The sequence below is a fragment of the Aquarana catesbeiana genome, linkage group LG01, assembly GCF_042186555.1.
Source record: "Aquarana catesbeiana isolate 2022-GZ linkage group LG01, ASM4218655v1, whole genome shotgun sequence".
Classification (NCBI taxonomy): domain Eukaryota; kingdom Metazoa; phylum Chordata; class Amphibia; order Anura; family Ranidae; genus Aquarana; species Aquarana catesbeiana.
In genome coordinates this window covers 242,434,626-242,458,931 of record NC_133324.1, presented here as the reverse complement: position 1 = coordinate 242,458,931, position 24,306 = coordinate 242,434,626, and the positions used below count along the sequence as shown (strand labels likewise).

General features: G+C 39.8%; 2 protein-coding genes across 4 annotated transcripts in view; one reads left to right on the top strand and one right to left on the bottom strand.

Moving 5' to 3' along the window:
• HPD (4-hydroxyphenylpyruvate dioxygenase) overlaps positions 1-12,262 on the top strand; it is a 41,284-nt gene extending 29,022 nt beyond the window's left edge. Inside the window, exons 12-14 of the mRNA XM_073626776.1 lie at positions 189-311; positions 3,593-3,709; positions 9,612-12,262. Coding sequence (XP_073482877.1) covers positions 189-311; positions 3,593-3,709; positions 9,612-9,722 — 351 coding nt within the window. The 3' untranslated portion in view covers positions 9,723-12,262. The remainder of the gene's footprint in view (positions 1-188; positions 312-3,592; positions 3,710-9,611) is intronic.
• A 3,473-nt stretch (positions 12,263-15,735) lies between these two features.
• Positions 15,736-24,306, bottom strand: part of SETD1B (SET domain containing 1B, histone lysine methyltransferase) — a 113,972-nt gene continuing 105,401 nt past the window's right edge. For all 3 annotated transcript variants that reach the window (XM_073626744.1, XM_073626754.1, XM_073626762.1), the window contains exon 18: positions 15,736-23,554. In XM_073626744.1, coding sequence (XP_073482845.1) covers positions 23,381-23,554 — 174 coding nt within the window. In that variant the 3' untranslated portion in view covers positions 15,736-23,380. The remainder of the gene's footprint in view (positions 23,555-24,306) is intronic.

Genomic DNA, 24,306 nt, shown 5'->3' with positions numbered 1-24,306 from the left:
GTGATTGTCTGGATTTGTTTCCACATTTTGTCTCTCATAGTTGAGGTATACCTATGATGACAATTACAGGCCTCTCTCATCTTTTTAAGTGGGAGAACTAGCACAATTGGAGGCTGACTAAATACTTTTTTGCCCCACTGTACAACTGTAGAGACCAATGGCCAATAACATGAAAATCTCTTCTGTAGATCACCAACTTAAAAGGAAGGGGAATGGAATTCATGTCTGTTCCACCCAGCTATTACCAGACACTAAGGGAAAATCTGCAGACAGCTAAAATACAAGTTAAAGAAAATATTGACATACTGGAGGTAAGTACAAGCAAAAAAGAAAAGAAAAATAATGAAAATCTCTGTTATTTCCTTGTGCTTTTTTATAGTTTGGCCTGTTCTGCTGCTTTTCCTTCTCTCATATGTTTTCACAAACACTCTTCAATCCTTAACTAGGAAAATCCCAAAAATGTATATTTGCCAATAGGCAATAGGGCTAATGACTCATTCATTTGTCCAAAAATATTTTTTCATTACATTCTATCTCATTGTTTGAGCTAAATTTCTCTTTACCTCTGCTATTAGGAAGTTGTCAAGGAGTGCCCAGTAGGCTCCTAAGAAATGTCCTAGATGGAATTCCAGTGTTGTAAGGGTAGGAATCTTCCAGGTCACACACTGGAAGGAGGCATGATTCAGGAACTATTAAATGGCACAAGTTAGGATATCCCCAAAAACTATAAAAAATATTTACATTAAAACTGAAATATTCGGGGGGAAATTGTTCTCAATGTCTTTGCTCAAAAGTATTGCATTGCAGACTTTTTATTACGATTTTCATTGCAAAGGTATACTTTCAATAATAAGATAGGTGGCCACGCATGTTCATCTGATTGTAGAAGCTCCACTATATTTACCAACAACTAAGTAGTATAAATGCTTACCTAACCAGTCTGTTTAATGTATGTGTAATCTCTACGTTATTATTTTTAAAGGAATACAGTGAACAGTATATGTCAAGGAACATATATCATAGAAATAAGTACCAACAATCATATTGGAGAAATTTGGTTCCTCCTGACATGGTCAATAGTAAGCCCTATAAAGCGTAGAAAAACTTGCCAATTTCACAGAATGTTAACAGGAAGTCAAGCAAATGCAGTACAAATGCATACTAATTTGTGAACATTTAATATACCAGTGATAAGGAAATAAAATATGGATTGACATATGTGAAGGAACACCCAAGGGAGCAATACATAAGATGTATGGAAGCGTGTACAAAAGCGCTCTGGTTGTAGTCCCCTCCGGGGAAAAGAAAATTAGAAAAATGAGAAAGGAAGGGCAAAGGAATAGGGGGTGGGAGAAAAAAAAATTGCTTTTATTTATAAAGAAGAGATGAGGCAAGGACCTAGAGTCTTTTCGATCACTACGTAGACTGAATTACAAAGAGACCTGCCAAGGGAAGATCTTAAAAATATGAGGTGAAGTCTGATGGATATCTAAAGTGAAACCAGACTGTCCAGGTAATTTTAAAAGCATCTGATTTGCCATTTTCTCAAGAACTAAATTGCTTCATATCACAAATGGTATCCAGTTTACAAGCCCACTCCACTAGTTAGGGGTGTTTGATTTATGCCAATACCTAGCAATAATTGTAGAGTTTAAGAAATTACATAAAAAGGCCCTTCTTGATTTTTTCTCTATGACCTGGGCATCAGAGAGAGGATAGTGAGTTGAGTGGAATCCCTGATCTTGTTGCCTGCCAGTCTATGAAATATTCCCACTATATTGTCCCAGAAGGGGAAAATCAAAGGGCATATAGTCCAAATTTGTGTCATGGTACCAGGGACACAAAAGCACCTCCAGCAGTTGTTTAAATAGATAGATCTATGGCATGGAGTAATGTGGGGCATCAATACCAGCAGGAAAGAAGTTTAATATTGCACTCTTGTGCTTTGAAAGAAATGGAAGTCTTGTGGGTAAAAGTTAATATCTATTCCAAAACCATATCTTCATGGAATAATACTGCAAATTCCTCTTCCCATTTAAGATGAAAATGTGGCAGAAGCGGGTAAGATTCATCAAAAGTACAGCACAGAGAAGGAGTACTTTGGTATGATAGTTTGGAGTAGTAAAGATTCAAAGTCTGTGTGTGGACTATTCATAGATTCGAGTGAAGGTATAGATCTCAGAAACTGTTGTAGCTGAGAATATTCCAACCAAACTTTAGAAGAAATATGGCAAGACAGAAGGAGTCATTCCAAATCAGCTTCCCTTGTGATAGCTGATAGGGTCTGTCAAAAAAGAAGTTTATCCCCTTTTCACCCAGGATAAAAAGTGGGTTTGGTGCAAGGTCAGAAGAAAAGAAGTGCTGCCAAATAGAGGCATTAAGGGGCTAAGCTTGGATGAGAGTAAATCTTTTGTCACATATGAGTCCCATACCTGTAATACATTATCAATAGCAGAAGGGAGTCTTTAGTAGCCTTGATGCAGGTGGACTGGGGATAATAAGATCGTCCTCTAAAGTAGTCCAGTGTTTGTGTAATGTGCAATACCATGTTTTCTCAATAAAGACCAACCTTGTTTGTTTAAAAAAAAGTAGTCCAGTGTTTAGTCGAATTACCATAATACTAGTCAAGTATCCTTATCAGGAACAATGCATGAAAGTACAGAGACACATTTGGCAAGGAAAGCCTGCCCTTACTTTTCCGTAATGATACAATCATACTTCCTTATTCTGGGGTCCTTATGATTCTGACACGAAATCTAGTATTAGCTTATTAATTTGAGAGGTGGCTCTCAACAGGTGGGGGATGGGGGATCATCTGCCATACAATACCTTATGCAGGATGTCCACTTTAATAAGGTAAATACTCCAGAACCATGAAAAGGTAGGTTTGTCATAAGAGTGCTAGCATGTCTGGTAAAAAGTCTTTCCAAGTTATAACCAGGCTCTGATACTGCAGTTCTTGGTAAATTTAAAGTAAATTGTACAGTTAGATTGCAACACGTGGCATTCTTTAGATGCACAAGTTCAAATATTAAAGCAGACCTTCAGTAATTTTTTCAACTTTCCATCTGTTAAATCTTCTGCCCTTGGAGTTTTAACTTTAGATAGTAAAACATTTTTTTTCTGCCCGTAAATACCTTATGCGCCCACTTCCTGTTTCTTGTCTGGTCATTAGCCTAGGCTTATGACATCATGCACAGCTCCCTCACTCTCGAGAGGAAGGGGGGAGTCATAAGAAGGCCAATGAGAGCTGCAAGGCTGCAGAGATAGAGGTGTGCCTCTGTGTGTGTCTGTGTAAATCCAGGAAGTGAACAGGCAGCAGCTTCAGCTGCCCACAGTTAAAATGGCTGCAGCCAGACTTAGTGGAGGGAGATTTCTGCAGCATATTTGGCAAGTACAGAATCACAGTATATATAAAATAATAAGCAAAGTGGTTGGAGAGGAAGCTTCAGAATGGCAAAGATGTGTTTATCACAAATTATATGAGCAGACTGCAGTTCTTCTTTAATAATAACAAAGTTCTCTATTGATGTTATAAAAAAAATAGTCTGTTGAGCAGTATACATGACATTTCTCCTAAACAACCCTTTAGGAGCTGAAAATTCTTGTGGATTATGATGAAAACGGGTATTTGCTACAGATTTTTACAAAGCCAGTCCAAGACAGGCCGACACTATTTCTTGAAGTCATTCAACGTAAAAATCACCAGGTAAGAGGACTTTATTAACAATTAAGTCAGTGATGAAAGAATGTTTGTCTATTTTACTGTAAGGAGTGCAGCAATTAGGTTGCCATTTAGGGTTTGTACACATCATAAGTGCTGGGCTGCATTGCTCAGCACAGCCTAAATGCAAAGGTACAGAAAAAACTATTGTTTTCAATAGTGCCACACAAATGTATCTAAACCCAAGATCAAAAATTGAATGTAGTGCAACTCACCTTCCGTTTGATGTGGTGCCTGAATTTATTTTTATTTTTTACACTTTTTTCTTCTTTATTTTCACCTGGTGATCCTGCCAAGAATACACCTTCTGTTCTAGAGTGACCAACTGTACTCTATCAAAGAGGAACAGTGTTGTCACCCTAGGAAGAAAGTGTGGTTGAACTATATAATACCCCCCTCCATAAAATAGGGGGAGGTGTTTTGTAGTCAATGGAGATAGCTGTGAACAACAGTAACTGATAACAGTCTGCAGAGAAAGGGGGCACAGGAAGTTCACAAGATTTCTGGCTGGGTGAACAGCTATTTTTTTGTATTTGTGGAACAGATCTAACAAAATGCTTTCAGTGGTATATTTAACAGACCACTAAGCTAAGCAATGCAATAACTTCTCTACAGGATGCGAAAACCTTGCAAAAAGACCTGAACAAATTAATGGGGTGGGCGACTACATGGCAAATGAGGTTCAATGTAGAAAAATGTAAAATAATGCATTTGGGTGGCAAAAATATGAATGCAATCTATACACTGGGGGGAGAACCTCTGGGGCAATCTAGGATGGAAAAGGACCTGGGGGTCCTAGTAGATGATAGGCTCAGCAATGGCATGCAATGCCAAGCTGCTGCTAACAAAGCAAACAGAATGATGGCATGCATTAAAAAGGGGATCAACTCCAGAGATAAAATGAAAATTCTCCCACTCTACAAGGCTCTGGTCCGGCCGCACCTGGAGTATGTTGTCCAGTTCTGGGCACAAGTCCTCAGGAAGGATGTACTGGAAATGGAGCGAGTACAAAGAAGGCCAACAAAGCTAATAAAGGGTCTGGAGGATCTTAGTTATGAGGAAAGGTTGCGAGCACTGAAAATATTCTCTCTGGAGAAAAGACGCTTGAGAGGGGATATGATTTCGATATACAAATACTGTACTGGTGACCCTACAACAGAAATAAAACTTTTTCGCAGAAGAGAGTTTAACAAGACTCGTGGCCACTCATTACAATTAGAAGAAAAGAGGTTTAACCTTAAACTACGTAGAGGGTTCTTTACTGTAAGAGCAGCAAGGATGTGGAATTCCCTTCCACAGGCGGTGGTCTCAGCGGGGAGCATTGATAGCTTCAAGAAACTATTAGATAATCACCTGAATGACCGCAACATACAGGGATATACAATGTAATACTGACACATAATCACACACATAGGTTGGACTTGATGTGTCTTTTTTCAACCTCACCTACTATGTAACTATACTATGTAACTATGGATCAAATAAGAGAAAACGGGATTCATGACTTCCCGGACTACTAGGTTATGCCCCACCTTCAGGTAATTGGACTGTTCTGTTCTCGCTACACGTTAGCCCCTGGTGTGTATGTAGCTCAACATACAGCCTAAACCTTGAATCCTAAAATAACCAGACTGTCTGTAACTTTGGAACTTTATTACAATGAACAGATGATGGTCGTATAAGAATTTGACGGTAAAACTAGAAATAAATAGATAAATGAACATATAATAAATACATGAACATAAACAAATGTCCACTGCTGCCTTAGACCAGGATTTTCCTCGGAAACATGTGGTGCAGGCTTAGCTGGCTCCCATGCGGTCTGTCCCAGTGGAGAATGTGAAAGAATCTTGTACTGTAGTAGGAAGTGGAGCTAGTTCCCAGTGATATAACAGGAAATATGTAATAAACTATAGGACACTGCCCTGTCTTTTGTTAGAGTGGCATCTAGTGGACAATGTTGGTATTGCAAGTTCAGAGATATTTTTTCTTATAGGCCGAAGGCATGACATGGACCCTAGCAAATAATAAACCTTTGACTTAGCCCTACTTAACCCCACCACCTCCAAGCATTGTCTCAGTTTAGTCAGCGGGCAATGTTGGAGTGAGACAAGAGGGAAGGAACCTATATTCTAATTTACTTCCAGAAAGGGATTTTAAGGGAAGTCAAAAACCATGTTTTCTCAATCAAACATCACAGGACAGAGCAGCGTTGATTCTCAGACTACTAGGATGTCTAAAAATAAACCCATAAGGAGTGGGCAAAAGCAAACTAATGCCCCGTACACACAAGCGGAAATTCCGCCAGCAAGTCGGATGAGAGCTTTTGGTTGGAAAATGCGACCGTGTGTATGCTCCATCAGACTTTTGCTGGCGGAATTCCAGCCAGCAAAAGACTGAGAGCGGGTTCTCAATTTTTCGGTCGGAAAAAGTTCCTATCCGAAAATGCGTTCGTCTGTATGCAATTCAGACGCGCAAAAAGAACGCATGCTCGGAAACAATTTGATGCATGCTCGGAAGCATTGAACTTAATTTTCTCGGCTTGTCGTAGTGTTGTACATCACCACGTTTTTGGCGATAGAAAGTTCAGAGAACTTTTGTGTGACCGTGTGTATGCAAGCCAAGCTTGAGCGGAATTCCGTCGGAAAAACCATCCAAGATTTTTCAGACGGAAATTCCGCTCGTGTGTACAGGGCATTAGGCTAACAGGCCCCTAACAACAAAGCCTTCTAACAGAAAGAGAAAATGAAGGACTGAGAGGACCCTTACAAGGCAACCAGGAGGACTTTCTAAACTAGGCCCCCAAAGCCTGAACATTCACCTGGTAACATTTATCAAATGTATGTGTAGAAGACCAGGTAGCAGCTTTACAAACCTGGGAGACCAATCCCTGATTAAGTCTATGAAGTTAATCTTTCTGCTCTGGAACCTTTATAACTCTCTAGCTAGCTACGTAAGAGATTGGATTCAGGGCACCTTGATGTACACTTATACTAAACTTGAACCTCCAAAAATAACTTGTTATATGTTCTTCATATACATAAAGAACTCCTGCCTGCCGAGGTGTCAGTGAATGCTCTCCTATACTCCACATGGTAGGTATGGCTTAAAGTACCTACGCACTGTGTTCTAAAGAGCCACACATCTCTTTTTATCCCCCTATGGAATAACTCAAACCTCCTGGAGTCCTCTGGATTTCCTACTTTTAAACCATGGCACTGTAAAGGTCTTTGATATAGAAAATGTAGATATAGAAAATCTTTGGTGGATGAAATGTCCATGCCTATACAATAACTCATTTCTTTTCCTCAAAGTGAACTCTTATATTGTCTAGACCAATAAAAAATTCTCTCGGAACGACTGGGGAATCTCATTGGACACCCTTTTAGGATATCCTAACCTGAGTATGAAAGCAGATTCCCTCTCTTGATCCAATTAAAGTAAGCTTTCCACATGCAATGGTAAGCCTTTCAAGATGAGGGCTTTTGAGCCTTTAACAAAGTTGGAATCCCCGAGTCCAAAAGTCCCCAATCCCTGCTTAAAGCCAGTGACTGTGAAGCAGTATAGAACACAGAACCTTGTGATACAAAGTCCAGATGGGCTCCCACAGAGTCTGCTGGGAGTCTGATTATGTCTGAGTTCCATGCCCCCCCTGGGCCAATCTGGTGCAATGAGAATCATTGGTATGCCTACTCTCACCATCCTTCACAACAGGCAAAGCAGGAGTTTGACAGTGGGGAGGAGGAGGGGGACAAAAAAATCAGGTTGAACTGATTCCAAAGGGTAACAAAGGCATTGATCCCAAGGAATCTCTGGATTTGGACACAAACCTGTCCAGCTGGTGGTTGAATCTAGACACCAGAAGGTACACATCTGGTGTCCCTCATCAAAGATTAAGTGGATGAAACCCCTCCTGGTGTAGGGACCACTCCCCAGGATCCAGCCATCGATGGCTTAGGAAGTCCATATGCCAATTTGCAATGCCTGGAATGTGCAGCATGGACAAGAAGGGAACATGACATTATGCCCAAGTCAGAGGGAGCTCAGTTTCCTTGAGAGTCGGCTGACTCCTTGTTTCGCTTTGATGATTTTTGTATATCACGGTTGTGGTGTTGTCAAATTCTACCCTAACTGGAAGTCCCCAAAGAAGGGGATCCAATGCTGAAGGGCAAGCCAAATCACACAAGAATTCCAGGATGTTGATTGGTTTCCAAGCTTCTTCTGACAACCAGGTCCTGGAGGACTTGCACCATTTGTAGTACATTGGTTTTGAGAGCCTTTCCTGTTTCTGCAGGATCAGTGCATCCAAATACCCCAAAAAAGGGCATGGCCACAAACTGAAATTGCTGTTCCCCGCACCCTAAAGTTCAGATAGCGCTAATGAGGCTAATAAAATAGTGATATGCAGGTAGGCACCCTTGATGTCCACCAACATAAAAGGACCTCAAGGGTGTTAGATGGAGAGAAGCAGTTACTAACCTGACAGATTCCATACAGAACATTTGAACAGAGAGAATTGTTAAAATGCTTGAAGTACAGAATGGGCCCCACATCACCAATATCTTGGGCACCTAAAAAAGATTGAAATGTTATATGCAAAATCTTTTTTGTTCTGGAAGAGGGGTGAGAGAGGGCAGGTCTTGCACAACAAAAAAGGCTGCTATTTTGTCATGTTCTGGGGGCACATTTTACGTCATGAAGGGTGGAGGAGGCAAGTCACAAAATACCAGCTTGTAGCCTCTGGACAAAATGTTTTTGACCCAAACGTCTGAAAAGAAGGTTTCTACTTGGTTGGCTCTGCCATGTCTTCATAGGTAGGAGAGTACTCTTTCTCATTGTCCAAGAAGCACTCAGCCTCAAAGCTATGCGTCCCAGATTAATGAGTTGAAGAATGGAGTCTACCAACTCATCTACGCAGGAGTGTAACACTTCAGGGAAGAGCTCCAAGTGGTGTCTAGCAGATGAACCTGATTTCAGACCTCCAGACCAGCAAAGCTTGAAAAACGCCCATTGAAGCAGTAATGTGTAGTACACTTGCCCAGCCACATCTGTGTAGTAGTGCCAGCAGCCCCATGCGTGGTAGTCCGTGAAATACTAGGACAGTGCAAATGCACCCTCACAACTCCTAGGCAATATGAATATGAATAATATGAATCTGGATTTCATGTATTGATAGTTTTGGCATAGTCACATTGGTCAAACTTGGACCAATGTAAGTATGCTCATTCCATACCTAGCCGATGTTTGTGGAAGCGACGAGTCACTGTAATGGTCCCTGCTACAACAATGATTTTTTTTTTTTTTTTTCATAAGGCAAAGGTTTATTGAGATGTCACAAATTTGTACAACCAGACATTAAAAGTACATGTAGTTCACAACAGATATCAATTCAGCATACCAATATTGTAGTTCATGTCATGGAAATGCTTTAAGCTCCCTTTAAAGCCGTATCTAGGGTCGTGTACAACCGGGACACTAGGGCTACAACAATGATTTTTGCTGTCTTCCAGTAACCACAAAGGGGTTGCCTGCTCAGCACAGGCACCATCATAAGAATGGTTTGCATGAAAAGCATTCTTTGATTGGACGAGATGGAGTAGTCACATCAGGATCTCCACCTTGTCTGATCAGAGAATGCCTTTTAATAATTGAAAAAAATAAAAAGGCATTCCTCTGAATGGTGCCAGTGCTGAGCTAACGTCTGTCTGTGGTTACTATGCAGTAGGGCTGTTGCTCGGCTTAAGACCCAGAAAACAGTGAGGATGACTGTAGTGAATGCGCTAATAGAGCTAAACCTACAAATTTTCAACGCCAGCTTCTAACCACTATGGAGAATATATTGTTACAGGTAGTTACATTTTTAAAAATTGTTTTTGTACTGTTGCAGGGCTTTGGAGCTGGCAATTTCAAATCACTATTTGAAGCTATTGAACAGGACCAAGCAGCACGAGGAAACCTCACTGTTCTTACACCAAATGGGGAGTTGGAAAGTCTATAGGAACGATACATTATAAGTTTACAAGAGCACCTGCATAACATTTTGTGAAAAAATATATTACTAATTATGTGGCACTTAATTCTTACTTACTCTAGGTCAAAATTATTTCTCCAGGTTATTTCTACAGCCAGTTTTGACCAGGATATAATCAATGTATAATTTCTACAGCGATCCTGTTCCTTTCCTGCATGAAAAGGGAAGAGGGTATATACACCAGTCAGCCATAACAATATGACCACCCACCTAATATTGAGTAGGCCCCTTTTTCCATCGAGACAGACTCCACTAGAACTCTGAAGGTATGCAGCAGCAAGCTGCCACTAAGATAACAATGCCTTTTTCCCATAGTGTATTTTGGTGCCTCTCTTCCTAAAGTAAGTGACGCACACAGTCATCCATATTATGTAAAATAAATCTTCTTCCATTGCACTGAGCTCCAGTTCTGATGCTAACTTACCCATTGTAGGCCCTTGTGGCTGTGGACATGGGTCAGCATGGGCACCCTAATCGCTCTGCAGCTACGCAGCCCCATACACAACAAACTGCAATGGATTGTGTGTTCTGACACCTTTCTATCAGAACCAACATTAACTTTGTCAGAAATTTGAGCTACAGTATCTCTTCTATTGGAGTGGAATACACAGGCCAGCCTTTGTTCCCCTTGTGCAATGAGCCTTGGCCACCCATAACCCTGTCACTGGTTCACCAGTTTTCCTTTCTTGAACCACTTTAGGTTGGTCCTGACCACTGCAGACTGGGAACATCCCACAAGAGCTGCAGTTTTGGAGTTGTGTCCCAGTCATGTAAGACATTACAATTTGGCCCTTGTCAGTCGCTCAAATCCTTACACTTGCTCATTTTTTTCTACTTTTAACCCATCATCGTCATGGCAACATGTTCACTTGCTATGCAATATATCCCACCCACTTTTAGATGTCATTGTAACAAGATAGTCCATGTTATTCACTTTACCTGTATGTGGTCATAATGTTATGGTTGATCGGTGTATACATGTGTATATAGCCACAGCTGTAATTTGAAAAGCTCTGCTATATTGGTTTTTAATTTGACTTGGGCTGCTTTCACACTGGGTCGCTTTACACGTGCTATAGCGCTAAAAAATAGCACCTGCATAGCGCCTGCAAAGAGCCTCTCCTCTCACTCCAGTGTGAAAGCCAGAGTGCTTTCACACTGGAGCGGTGCGCTGGCAGAACACCAAGAAAAGTCCTGCAAGCCGCATCTTTGCAGTGCTGTAGGAGCGGTGTATACACCGCTCCTAAAGCGCCCCTGCCCATTGAAATCAATGGGCAGTGGAGATTTGCGGGCGGTTTTAACTCTTTTACGGCCACTAGCAGGGGTTAAAAGCACCCCGCTAGCAGCCGAAAACCTCCGCAAAAACAACGGTCAAGCATGGCTTTACCGCCGATGCCCCAAGCACCCCAGTGTGAAAGTAGCCTTTCTGTTGCATGAGTACCATAGTATTAAATGTTTTCTTCAAAGAACCTGGAAATATAGTGGGAGTTGTAATCTTGATTAGCATTTATAGTAAGGTCTATGCTATTAAAGTAGGTTAAGAGAACATTGAAGGCTTAATTTCATGAGCTTTAACATACACGATGTTTGCCATAATGATTATTCTTTTCAGCCATTTCACTGTTATGCTCAGCTCTCGTAAAAAGAAAAAAGAAGAAAAATCTAATTTTGACACAATTATTACAGCTTATGCCGCGTACACACAATCGGAAATTACGTCAGCAAAACTCCAATGAGAGATTTTTGTCAGAAAATGCGACCATGTTTATGCTCCATCGGTCTTTTGCTGGCGGAATTCCAGCCAGCAAAAGATTGAGAGCATGTTCTCTATTTTTCAGTTGGGAAAAGTTCCTATCTGAAAATGCGATCGTCTGTACAAATTCCGATGCATGCTCGGAAGCATTGAACTTCATTTTCTTGGCTTGTCGTAGTGTTGTACGTCACCGCATTCTTGACGGTCGAAAGTTCAGAGAACTTATGTGTGACCGTGTGTATGCAAGGCAAGCTTGAGCGTAATTCCGTCGGAAAAACCATCCAAGTTTTTTCCGACGGAAAATCCGCTCGTGTGTACGGGGCATTAGTGTATTGAGTTTTTTTTTTTTTATCTGTTGTAGTGCAACCTATTAGTCTGATTATCTAAAGGTGTCCCATGGCAATGTTTTGTGGTACCCTGATGCAGATGAAATATAATAAAAATATATATACTAGGTTGGATTTACAAAAACAGTTAGTTTCTTTTTTTTTTTTGTATGGGTTCATGCAACCTCCTATTGTATACTATGTTAGTCATGAGTGTTCTCTGCTATGAGACACAAGAAAATAAAAGCACACATAGCAAAGGTTTAAAGAAACAATCCTGTAAAAAAATTTTAAAATTTTGTAATGTTTTTGAAAAACTACATCTCAATGTAATCCATTGCAAAGTACATACTCAGCTCACTTTGACAGCTAAATTTGTAGTTAAAGAGAGGACACCAGCACTCAATAAAAGTGATCTTATGCTTTAATGCAGTTACTGTATTTCTTCTTTATTAAAAATAATAAATGTGTTTTTAAATGCAAAATAATTTGACTTGACACAGCCTTTGTTATCCTCTGACAGTAGAGCCCTTACTGGGAGGAGGAGAGGCACTATCAGAAATCAATCCGATGTGCTGCACAAACCCATGCGGACAGTGAACATACCGTCAGCAGATGAGCAGAGAGATGCCCTCCTCAGTGTGCTGCTTCTTCCTCACTATCCAATTTCAGGCTGGAGGCATGAAGGGGACTAATCTGTATAAATATGAATCAGAGAAATACCATGTCAGTAACTGCTTCTACTATCTGGCAATGCTGTTTGCGTCTTCCGTGTCCTCCTGAGATCACGTCGGCTTCCGCTATGCTTCTCCTTCCTTCCTTCTATGCGTCCAATAGGATCGCCTAAACTTTCCGCCAATCGGGAAACGGGTAACAGACCCATGCTTCCTGATTGGCAGAGAGGCGATTCAGTGTTAGAAAACCAAATGAATATTTGCTTTTCTAACACATCTGGGTGGACTATGAGCTCAACGCTCTGTGCTCAGAGTCCACCCTATTTGGAAGCTTATTAGAGCCTATGGTTCTAATCAGGTGCTTAAAAAAAACCAAAAAAAACCACCCCCACCGCTGTAATTCAGGCGCCCTGCGTCCGAAAAGGGGCCGGACGCCTGAATAGGGAGTGGCAGTGGTGGCCATGGATAGATTCATGCAATGTATGAATCTGTCCATTATGCATATAGGGGGGTGGCCCCCGTGCGCCCTTAATGCATGGGCCGCCCCTGGATCTATGCATTGTGTCAACAGGTTTTAATGAATGGTAGTTTTTGTGCTGCATTGCATTCATTTAGGACAGGGGTAGGCAGCCTTAAAGAGGTGGAGATCTACCTGAACAACATGGGAGAAGTCAAAGATAACCGACACATTGTCACCTCCTTACCCCTGATTTAAACCTCTAGTTGCTGTACTACCGTGTCGCAAACGCGTGCATTGCGCAACAATCATGGTTTCAAATTAGGTGGTGAGGAGGCAACATATCACCCCCTCAACACCTGTCAAACACACTCGGATTGCTTTTCAGAAGAGCAGCAGTGCCTGCTGCACTTGTGAATGAGCCCTTGGTTGCATTCGGCAGCGGCACCCTTAGAGCTTGTACACATATAAAGTTGGGGGGGGGGGGGGGGGTAAAACTCTGCGGTTAAGTTGCGGTTTTACAGCCCTCAATCCCTAACCCCTTTAGCTGCTGAAGCAGCAGCCAAAAGGTGTACATATGCGGTTGCAGGAATGAAACACCCTGTTGCTTTTGGTGGCATGCCAATAGCATCGCATTCAAGTAAATGGGACCACTCTGCAAGTGCCCTGCAACTGCATGCTTCTGTGGGGTCCAAGGGGTTAAAGCAGGTGGTGAGAAAGCAACACAACGCTGCCTGCTTTAACCCCTTGTTTGCGGTACTGCACAGGGTTGCAGGGCACTTGCAGAGCAGCCTCATTTACTTGAGTGTGTCATGCTTGGCGGGTGCTACACCCACCAACCATGACAGGGCATATAACTCAGCTGCAACATGTGTACACCGCTGGCCACTGCAGCTAAAGGGGGTGTGGTTCTGAGCCCCCTATAAAGCTGCATTCACACCGATGTGCTGTAGTTTACCTGCACCGCAGATTCAGAGCAGTGCATCTGTGACTTTCCTGGGCTAGCTGTGCTTTGCGATAAACTTCTATTATAACCTGCAGGTGTGGTGCACTTTTTGAAAGCGCAGCAAAACTACTGCATTCAGGAGTTTTGGTGAGCTTTCAGAAAGTGCACCAAACCCGCAGGATACAATAGAAGTCTATTGCTAAGTGCAGCAAACCCACAGAAAAGCTGCAGGTACACTGCACTGCACCCATGGTGTGAGTTTACTGCAGCACATCAGTGTTAAAGCAGCCCTATACTATTATGCCCAATGTATTGCTTCAACCTGCCCTGAAGAGCTCTTCTTTCCTGCTTCTGGGCACCACTCTGGAGACCGCTAGCTGGGATGAGGAGGAGTGCAGTTGCTATCACTCTGCATGGGACAGGAGCTAACACTACAGTGGAGGCATCGGCTTTTGCGGTTCTTGTTCCCTACTACAGCTCCAACTTTACAAGTAGTCTCTCTGCATTGCACTTTCTTTGGTGCTCTGGAATAGCAGGTCAGCAAGTCCAGACTGCGGTCTACAGGTTGCTGAGCCCCGATTTTGAAAAACACCTCAATGCACAATTTCAGCATCCACGATACAAAGCACCATAATGCACATGCTATCTGTTGTGGTGTAATGCTGCGCTTGGGCTTTTGCCATGTGTTTTTGACCCATTCAAAATGAATCCTCTTCCTTAACATGTGAAACACTACATGCTACTAAAGTCTAATTCCAGGCTCACTTCTCCCGAGGAGTATTTTATGCTTTCATTTTTTTTAAATACCTACCATTTCAGAGGTCTTCAAGCCACTCATGTGATGCCACAGGGGCCTCTTTGGTCTTCAGCTTGCAATGGGTGGTCCCCAATCATGCAGAGAGCAGCACTGATAAGATGTGCTGCACCCAGTCTTCAAACTGGAAGACTGAGGACATCTTTGGGGAGTTTTACTAAAACTGGTACACTCAGAATCTGGTGTAGCTGTGCATGGTAGCCAATCAGCTTCTAACTTCACCTTATTCAAATAAGCTTTGACAATCAAACCTTGAAGCTGACTGGTTTCTATGCAGAGCTGCACCAGATTTTGCACTCTCCAATTTTAGTAAATAACCCCCTTGTGTCAAAAAGAGTACTGCAGGAGACAGCTCTGGAAGAAGAGCAATGAGCCTGAGCTTTTTTTTTGGTCACACTTGCTCTTCACATCCCTAGTAAAATGTTGAAAATCCATAAATAGAAAGCATTTGCTTACACAGGTTTTAGATATACAGGCGGTCCGGTCCCCTAGTTACAAACATCCGACTCCTACTTGCAAATGGAGGGAGACAACAGGAAGTGAGAGGAAATCTACCCCTGGGAATGAGAAATTCACTCCTGTAAGAGTTATTATGGGAAAAGGTACCTCCACTGATGCTTTATCACCAAGGCTTGTTTCCACAACAACCTAAAATTTTCAAAATCCAATTGTCATTGGGACAGAAATTGAGGTGCAATCTTCTGAACAGGGTCACAGAGAGCAAAACAAATGTTACAGGGGTGTTGATCCTTCTCTATGCTAGCCAAAAAGCTTAAATATCATTTTTTTGGCTGGAGCTACACTTAAGTTGAATCTGTAAGTTTGAACAGGTACATTTTTTAAGAAAAAACCTACAGACCGTATCTTGTTTGTAACCCAGGGACCGCCTGTATCCTGCAAAACAATGGTCCATACAATTCTGTAATTTGTGTAGAGAAGAGCATGGTAATTGCTTAGACACACATTTTTCATTAAAACACACAGTTGAAAGAATACGCAAGAACAACAAATTTTCTGTAAGAAAAGTGAGTATATTTATGGTTTGCTTTATAAAAGTTACTATAATACAATGGTACAGAGTATTGATTTCACAAAAATATGAACAGATATATACAGGCAAGACACACCCACAAAAAAACAAAAAAAAAAAAACACTTTTCTTCAAAACAAGGTACATTTCCAAGGCAGTTTTATGCACAAAAAATCCCTAAATGTACTTTAAAAAATAATTATATAGAACCCGCAAAATCTCTTTGACAGAGATTCCAAAAAAAAGCTAAATGATGCTAATGAAAAAATAAGTTCTTTTATTGCAAAACCTGTCACTTGGCTTCTGGTTGATTTTTATAATTTTTTTGCATTTTTTTTTTTTTTTTTTTTGACTTTTGTGAATTAAAAATATCCTTATATACAAAATAATCCCACAAAACTTTCAGCAGTGTGCCATTAGATTTTATTTTATTTTTTAAACAACCCCTTTAAAATATTCCTTATAGTGTTTTATTTTTAACAAATACTACAATGGCAATTTTTATCTGACAAATGAAACAAAAATATAAATGCAGTTAATGAATAATCCAGTTGTGACTCGCTGCAATAGCCTTTGCAAATATTTTGCACGTGTTCCTGGCCATCTAACAATGAAGCCAAGCTGGTTTAACACTCTTGCAATTAGAAAATTGTTGCGCTGCTTCTGGAAGCAAGAGCATTAAATATGCTTTATGTATACTACAATACAGATGTTCTATCTGGGAATAAATACAAGGTTTATGTTTATATTGCGGGGGGTCCTCCACTTTCTTCCATTTAATTTGTTAATGCTTCTAAATTACACAGAACATGACAAAAAATATTTATACAGAATGTACATATTTATTATAAAGCTTGACACAAGCTAAAATTTGCTACTTGTTCACTCCAATATACAATGCCATATCACACTTGGTTCCTTTTCAATATGCTAAAAGTTATCTTCTTGAGCTAAAAGGGAAAATGCCGGTTCCTATGTATGCCATACACAATCTACCTTGGCAGGTTCACTTTTAAACATATTGAATAGAAACCATTATATCTTCAACTGTAACTTAAAAAAGAACCTCAAAATTAGAATATTCATTTCAGTTATTTACACACTTTTTCAGACGCAAAAAAATATGTCGGCAAAGAGAAACCAAATCCATCTTGTTTCTACAAGAAACAAATGCTTAGGGATTGAAGTGAGTCTTTGTACACAAGATGCAAAATTCTGGGTACATGGAAAACTCTTCATTTATATATACAGTATATAGATATACATATATACACACGCACACATATACAATTTTTCTTCATTTTTTTTTTTTTTTTTTTACCACAAATGCACAGATTATAAACCATTCTTCGTTGTGTTTTATTTGGTTGATTTTCTCCAATTTTATAAGAATAGTTATTTTAATAAACTGGTATCTTAAACAGAGGAGCTGGAATTGAAAAAACATTATATAAAAAGGCTGCTAATGGAGAAAAGTAGGAATACTGGTGCTGCGCATTTATAAAAAAAAAAAAAAAAAAAAAAAAAAAAAAAAAAAAAAGGAATGCTAGCTTATATACACTTGAAACAAACACATGTACGTTTCTTAATTTACAATTCAATACGGTATAAACCAAGCATTCACATTAGCGTGATGGGGTCATGTCACCAAGTCCATCATTTTTCTTAACCACATCAGGCGTTTTGTGAAATGTAGAAAAAGAAGGGAAGATGGAAAAATTGTAACAGACTTTCACTGTTATCACCATGGCCATGGAAAAGAGGCATTTATCCTCTTATCCCATCCATGCTGTTGATGCCCTCTTTTCTAACAGGTTTGAGGAGTGTAAACGTCTGGGCACATACTAAAGGCCTTGCTTATCAAAGTGTCTGAAGGAACACATTAACCAGATTCTTCCTTTATAAACAGATATTAAATAAGGTCATAAGGGAGAACAGAACATATCGAGTTCTGTCAACTAGTATAATAATAATAATATTAATAAAAAAAACAAAAAGAACTACACCGGATGCTTAGCCATTATATCTTCCATTCCTAAAATATTATTTAAAGCAGTTCTATAGGGTTATTTTGCCCTGACATAATTTATACATCCACACGGGTGTTGTTAGTGTTCTTGGTTCATATACAGCTTAAAATGATTGTAAACCTCAGTCATGAAATCTGAACAAAGTACCTATATCTGTAGTGTTTACTTGTCTCTCTCCAAACCTGTCATTTCTGGTACTTAGTTCCTTAGTTATCAGCAGATAAAATAGAGAGGAGGGAGGAGAGCTCAGCACACAGCTCTGCATTGTTCCTTCATTCCTGTGCAGTGTGTGAAGGGGGGTGTGTCCCTTTCCTCCAATCAGTTCTCACACACTGTACAAGAGCTCTAAACTGCAGCTCCCCACCCCCTCCTCCTCCGTGCTACTGACAGATGCAGAAAGATTTTCAGCACTTTGAAGGTAGAAAATGTAGAAAGAATGTAGAAAAGAGAAGACTGCAGATAAACAAGTAAAACTTATGTTTGTTTCATCTTTACGCATCATCTGAGGCTATTCCCTTTTTTTTCACTTGGATTTACAACCACTTTAAGGATGTGTAATTCAAACAAACCTACAAGTTCATTACATGCTGTTTAAACCTCATTGCTCCAGTATCCAGATGTATTTGTTCCCAATTTAGGAAGGGGCTGTGAATTTTTAAGGGCTAGTTTATACTCGTGCTGCTTCCTGAAGAGTGATCCATGTTTGGTTAGCTCTTTAGACAGCAGTTGACAGGTTGTTTTAACCCTTCAAATCCCCCACTAGCACTCTGCAACCATGTGCGTTTCTGAACGCGACGGCAGGAATCATTTTTGCCGCAGGACAATTAAAAGCATTGTGGCCACAGCATATATACTTTAACTTTTTTTGCCTTTGCAGGGTGAGCAATTTGCGGGCAATAAAGATGCCACTCAGCTTTGCATTTTTACTGCCCCCCAAACACAAGTGTAAATAAGGCCTTAAGGCAATATTTACCCATAGAAAATCTAAACTGACAACTTGCTTAATTAACTAAAAAAGGAAACATTTTACGGTCTACCTCCATGGACTAGCAAGTATTAACTTGTCTGACACTGAGTACTTATAACAGCAGCAAGTGCTGTTTTTTAGAGTCACAATGGGTTTCCATACCATGGCTATGTGGCTATGGATCAACACATGATAGAATGCATGGTGGTCAGAAGTGAATTGAGTGTAAGGGTTATTAAGAAATAAGGAGGCGAGAATTCATCAGGAAATGTAACATCTGAAAAAATTCTCAAGGCAAGTACATAAGGTATACAGGGGATATTCAGTAATACTTTATTGTACAGCTCTTGTTGAATATTCTTTGGAAGACACAAAAGTCACTATAAGCTGAATCATATTTTTTAACAGTGGAGGGCAGTATGCATGGGAAGAAAGCTCAAGTAGAGCAGTACAACGTTGTTTATAGTATTGTAAACCTTTATGTAAAGTGGAGCCGCTTGTGTGCATAGGTATTTAAATATAAATGGTATTCTGAAAGGGCCAGCGTTTTCCTACAAGCAAGCAAAAGTGTCATTTAATGAAAAGTTACAACAAGTAGTTTACAAACTCTTGCAAGTCTGAAATGGCTGAGAGCATTAATCACAGAGAATAAGCAGTCTGGAATTTCTAAAAATTCTGCTATGGTATGGAAATATTTAAAGATACAAACTATAAATCTCTTCTATTCCTTGGGTTGTGCTTTAGGTTGAGTGTCCTGTTAAGCAAACACTTATTTTATTTGTATTACCTGTAATGTTGTATGCTGGAATCCTAGAGTGGAATAAATGTTAATTTACTATAAATATGAGAATGTGCTGTGCACTACTCTGGCTGGTCCAAACTGACTACTGTGATGCAGATCTATTAAACATCTGCAAATTCAAACTGGTAGTGATATACATTCATGGAAAGGGTTTCCCCTTTATAAAAGATAATGTAAGCGTGCTATTTGAAGGATTCTTTCCCAGACATAAAATTATGCCCTTACAGAAAACACCCACTGTCAAAAGATAGAATTCAGGGCTTGGTTTGATGGATGCAGGATTAAAATATCCAGGTCATACTAGATCACTTTGATGTAGCTGTAAGTAAAATACGAATGCGAAACATACTCATTCTTAACTATCCATGTTATGGCCACCATTCTGATCACAGAATTCACTTAAGTGAAGAAAGCAATCTAAACATGTCTAAGATGTGATGCCATGCATTCAAGGGTTTAAGGTCTGTGCTAAAACACACTCCGCGAAAATTGAATGAGAACGCTCTGCTAGAGAATATTTTGGGTGGGGTATTTGTAGTTTACTGAAAAAAGTCTCTAATATGCTGCACTACCTAAAACCTAAACTAGTTAAGTACTGCATTGCAAATGGGAAAACCTCTTACCAATTAGGAAGATTTTCATTAAAAAGGTTCTATCAAGTTGTTATTTTACCTTTCACATAGCTGGGATTGTCTGCTAACAGAGTCAAACTGCTTCAGTGGAGTGAAAACAAAAACGGCAATTCCTTGAAACATGATTGGATATTTGAAATTAAATTAGGATAGCATGAAAATGACGCATTTCGTAAATCAGCCTTACTGGGTCACTGAACAAATGCCAGCCATCACCATACTACTTTGTGACTGATTGTTTCAGGATTTACAAGTGAAAGAAGATTTTTTTCAACTGAACTACCAAAGGGGTTAAAAAAAAAGAAGAATCTACACTGTTTTAAGAAGCAACTGAACAGTAATCACTAAAACTCTGCACCCAAATAGAGGAATTGATTTACAGGCAGAAGGAAAGCACACTTGATGTCCACAAGAGCCCTTGATTAACAAATGACAGTGCTATGACACTAAATACCAAGATTAATTTTGTCAGTGGACTATGGAAAACAAAAATAAATAGGTTGTTGTACTGAAATGATAAGAATAACAGCTGCAATAATATTAACGATGTATGCAAGCTGGAAGATCAACCTGCCTTTAGCTCCACGCTGCAAAACGGAATTGTCCTTTTTGCTAGGCAGATATACACTGATCAAACCACCCAGTTACTGTACTACCCTCTATATCAAAATCAACACTTAACTCAATTCCTATAACAGAACAGTTTCACAGAAGCCATTTCAGTTGTTTGAATTATTGTCTAGTCCATTATATGGATCTTTCTTTAATACTGGCAGCAGTGTATAGCTAAAATAAATACATTAAAATTTCTGCCATGTAAGAAGGCAGCCACTGCCTACTAGACAGTATTGTTCTTATAAAGCCTGGTGTGCCCTAGTGACAATACCAATAAACTCAGGGAAGTTATAATGCAGCCTACATTTTATGCACATACACAAACAGATGCAGCTTGATGCCTAGTGTTCATACCATGTTGAACAGCACATGCATGACAACCACCTTCACATCTATGGTGTATGCAGGCTGATGTGCACATACAACACGGGACTGAATTGTAGTGCATTACAGTAGAAACAGTCGGCTAGCTGCATGGTAACGTGATGTGCGTACATGTATGCACCAGTGTACATTTGACTGGTCTGCGTAAATGCATCTATTGGTCTGTGTGCATGAGCCTTAAACCTACTATATACAGGCAAAAAAGCTACATCCAGATGAATGCATGATATGGCATAGGCTCTAATGCACAAGGACATTAGTACCAAGCCTTTTATTAAAATGATTATAAAAAATGATTTCTGAGAATCTGAAGTGCAACATCATCTATATTTGAAACAAATAGCATGAAAGCAGTTAAATTCTGCTGATAATGTGTTCATATATATAGTTATTTCAGCAGATGCTATACCAACACATATTGACTACGGAATCGTTCAATTTGTATTGTATTATCCATGTTACTTCTTTTTAGACTACCGTGAAAGTGCACAGCTGCCTAATTTAGGGAACGGGAAGATCCCATCTACCAGCCCTGGACCATGAATAAACTGCTGACCAGAATGATTTATTTATTTTAGCTGCTTGTTCTCTGGTCAATGCACTCCTGAAATACCCTAATATATGAAGCTTAACTGCGAGAATGTGTTAGAAAACACACATTCCATAGACAGAACAATGATTAAATAAATAGGCTGTGCTGTAAAAGAAAAGAATGCGGAGAGGCAAATGGTCTTTGCTGAATGAGAATAGGCATTAGTGATAACACACAAGGATGAATGGATTTCTCCTAGAAGTGGAGACTGTTCTAAAATCTTCAGGACCAGTGCAAGCTGGCAGCAAACAGAATACTCCCAGGTGCAGCTACACAGGACCCCTTCGTCAGGCATGTGATGATGGGTACTAGGTGGCACCAAAACATTGCACTATGTCTTTTGTGAGGTCATAATTCTTCAATAAAGATTTGGACATAATTGACGATCTGTGGTGTGCTGGCAAATATGTACATTTGATCTGTGATGTTTCCAGTTCCAGCTGGTTGTTGCTATAGCACCTGCTACTCTTAAAGCCTTATCCAGGAAAGTGTGCGATGGGAATATCGGTACTATTCGCAGGTGCAGCTAGACACCCACTAAAGTCTAGAGCACTAATGGCATTAGGTTGTGGATTAAGAATGCCATTCATCTCTATGGTGAATTTAAAACATGTGTTATTGGTCAACAATGAAGGGCATTTCACCAAACACAGGGATGTACTTTGGTGCAGACTGTGTACAGTAAAATGTGCGGCAGCAGTGCAGTAGCAAACCCATCAAATATTTTAAACAAAAAATAAAAAACATCCTGACTAAGAACAGATATCACAGGATTCCTGGTATTACCATGGTTAGCAGGCTTGACCTTTGGTCTAAGCCTTGCCAGATGCTATCTCCCTGTCCAACTAGAGTGCTTCATTGGCCAGTAAGTAAGTAATTGGGCAAGGGTACAGCACTTAGCAGGATTTAGTCCTTAAGTCAGGCCCTGTAACAAAAGTTCAGAGAGAAATCTTTTCTGATTTATAAGTGTAATAGCATCCTTTGGTATTTGCTCTTATGCATGACTTTTACTTATCAAAATATCTGACATTTATTTTAAATTAATTGTGCTGAGGAATTTATGGAGCATCAAGAGCAGCTTAACACCCACATTTAGGGGACCTACAGTAGCCAGTAAAATGTCATTTAACAAAGGTTTACCTTTAGATAAGAAAAAAAAATCCCTTCTAGTAAAGCCAAAAGGTAACATCAGTCTTTCAATGGATACCATTACAGCATCTCCTCTTCATATTAATGTCGATCACCTGATAAGAAAACTAGCAGCATTTATGACAAAAAGGAAAAAAGGTACCGTGTTAATTCCAAAAAGAAACAAGGTTGGTTTAGAAAATGCTTTCCACTGGTATATGTTTTCTGTGCCACTCGGTGATAGTCAACTTATTTTCCCCGCAGTGAGGTGGAAAAGAAAAATAAACACCAGGATCCATACAATCAGAAGCAAAGTCTTAATGTACATGTGCTCTTGTTGCTCAAAAGCCCAAGAGAAGTGCGAAACCATTCATTTTTTTTTTCCTTTTATAATTTTTTTTTTGGCAAAAGTGCAACTTACACCTATATTCTGCCGTCCACTATAGCTGAAAGGTGCAAAAGAAAAGATGGTTGGTTAATTCAGCGTCCCTCTGCAGTTCTCTGCTCCGCAAAGACAAGGGATCTTAACGTCCTCTATCGGGAACTTATAATCGTAGGTAATCTCTTCATTCACATTGATATACTGTTTGGAGTATATGACGATCTTCTTTTGGGACTCCACAGTGATGACCTTTGCGTAGCAATTGGGCTGCAAAAGTGATGGTATGAGAAATGAGCACTTTGTATATTAGATTAATAACTTCACAGGTGAGGTCCCCCCCTCCCCATTGGCAATTTAATTTTTGCTTCATAAAAAGGACTCCTGTAAGAATCTGTAACCAACATGAGCACAGACTGAACACCCTTATGAACCAGGGTGGATAAAAATCAATGATTTAAAAAAAAAAAAAAAAAAAATCAGATTGTTTTGATTTTTATCAAAGGCATTTTAATAAAATGCTTTTGGAGTAAAAGTATATCTAAAAGATAGTTGCACACATTTGCAAATATACAGTGCATCCGTAAAGTATTCACAGCGCTTCACTTTTTCAACATTTTGTTATGTTACTGCCTTATTCCAAAATGGATTAAATTCATTATTTTCCTCAAAATTCTACAAACAATGCCCCATAATGACAATGTGAAAGAAGTTTGTTTGAAATTTTTGCAAATACAAACTTTTGTTGAAGCACCTTTGGCACCAATTACAGCCGCACGTCTTTTTGAGTATGATGCTACAAGCTTTGCACGCCTATTTTTGGGCAGTTTCTCCCATTCTTTGCAGGACCTTTCAAGCTCTATCAGGTTGGATGGGGAGCATCAGTGCACAGCCATCTTAAGATCTATCCAGAGATGTTCATTCAAGTCTGGGCTCTGGCTGGGCCACTCAAGAACATTCACAGAGTTGTCCTGTAGCCACTCCTTTGTTATCTTGACTGTGTGTTTAGGGTAGTTGCCCTA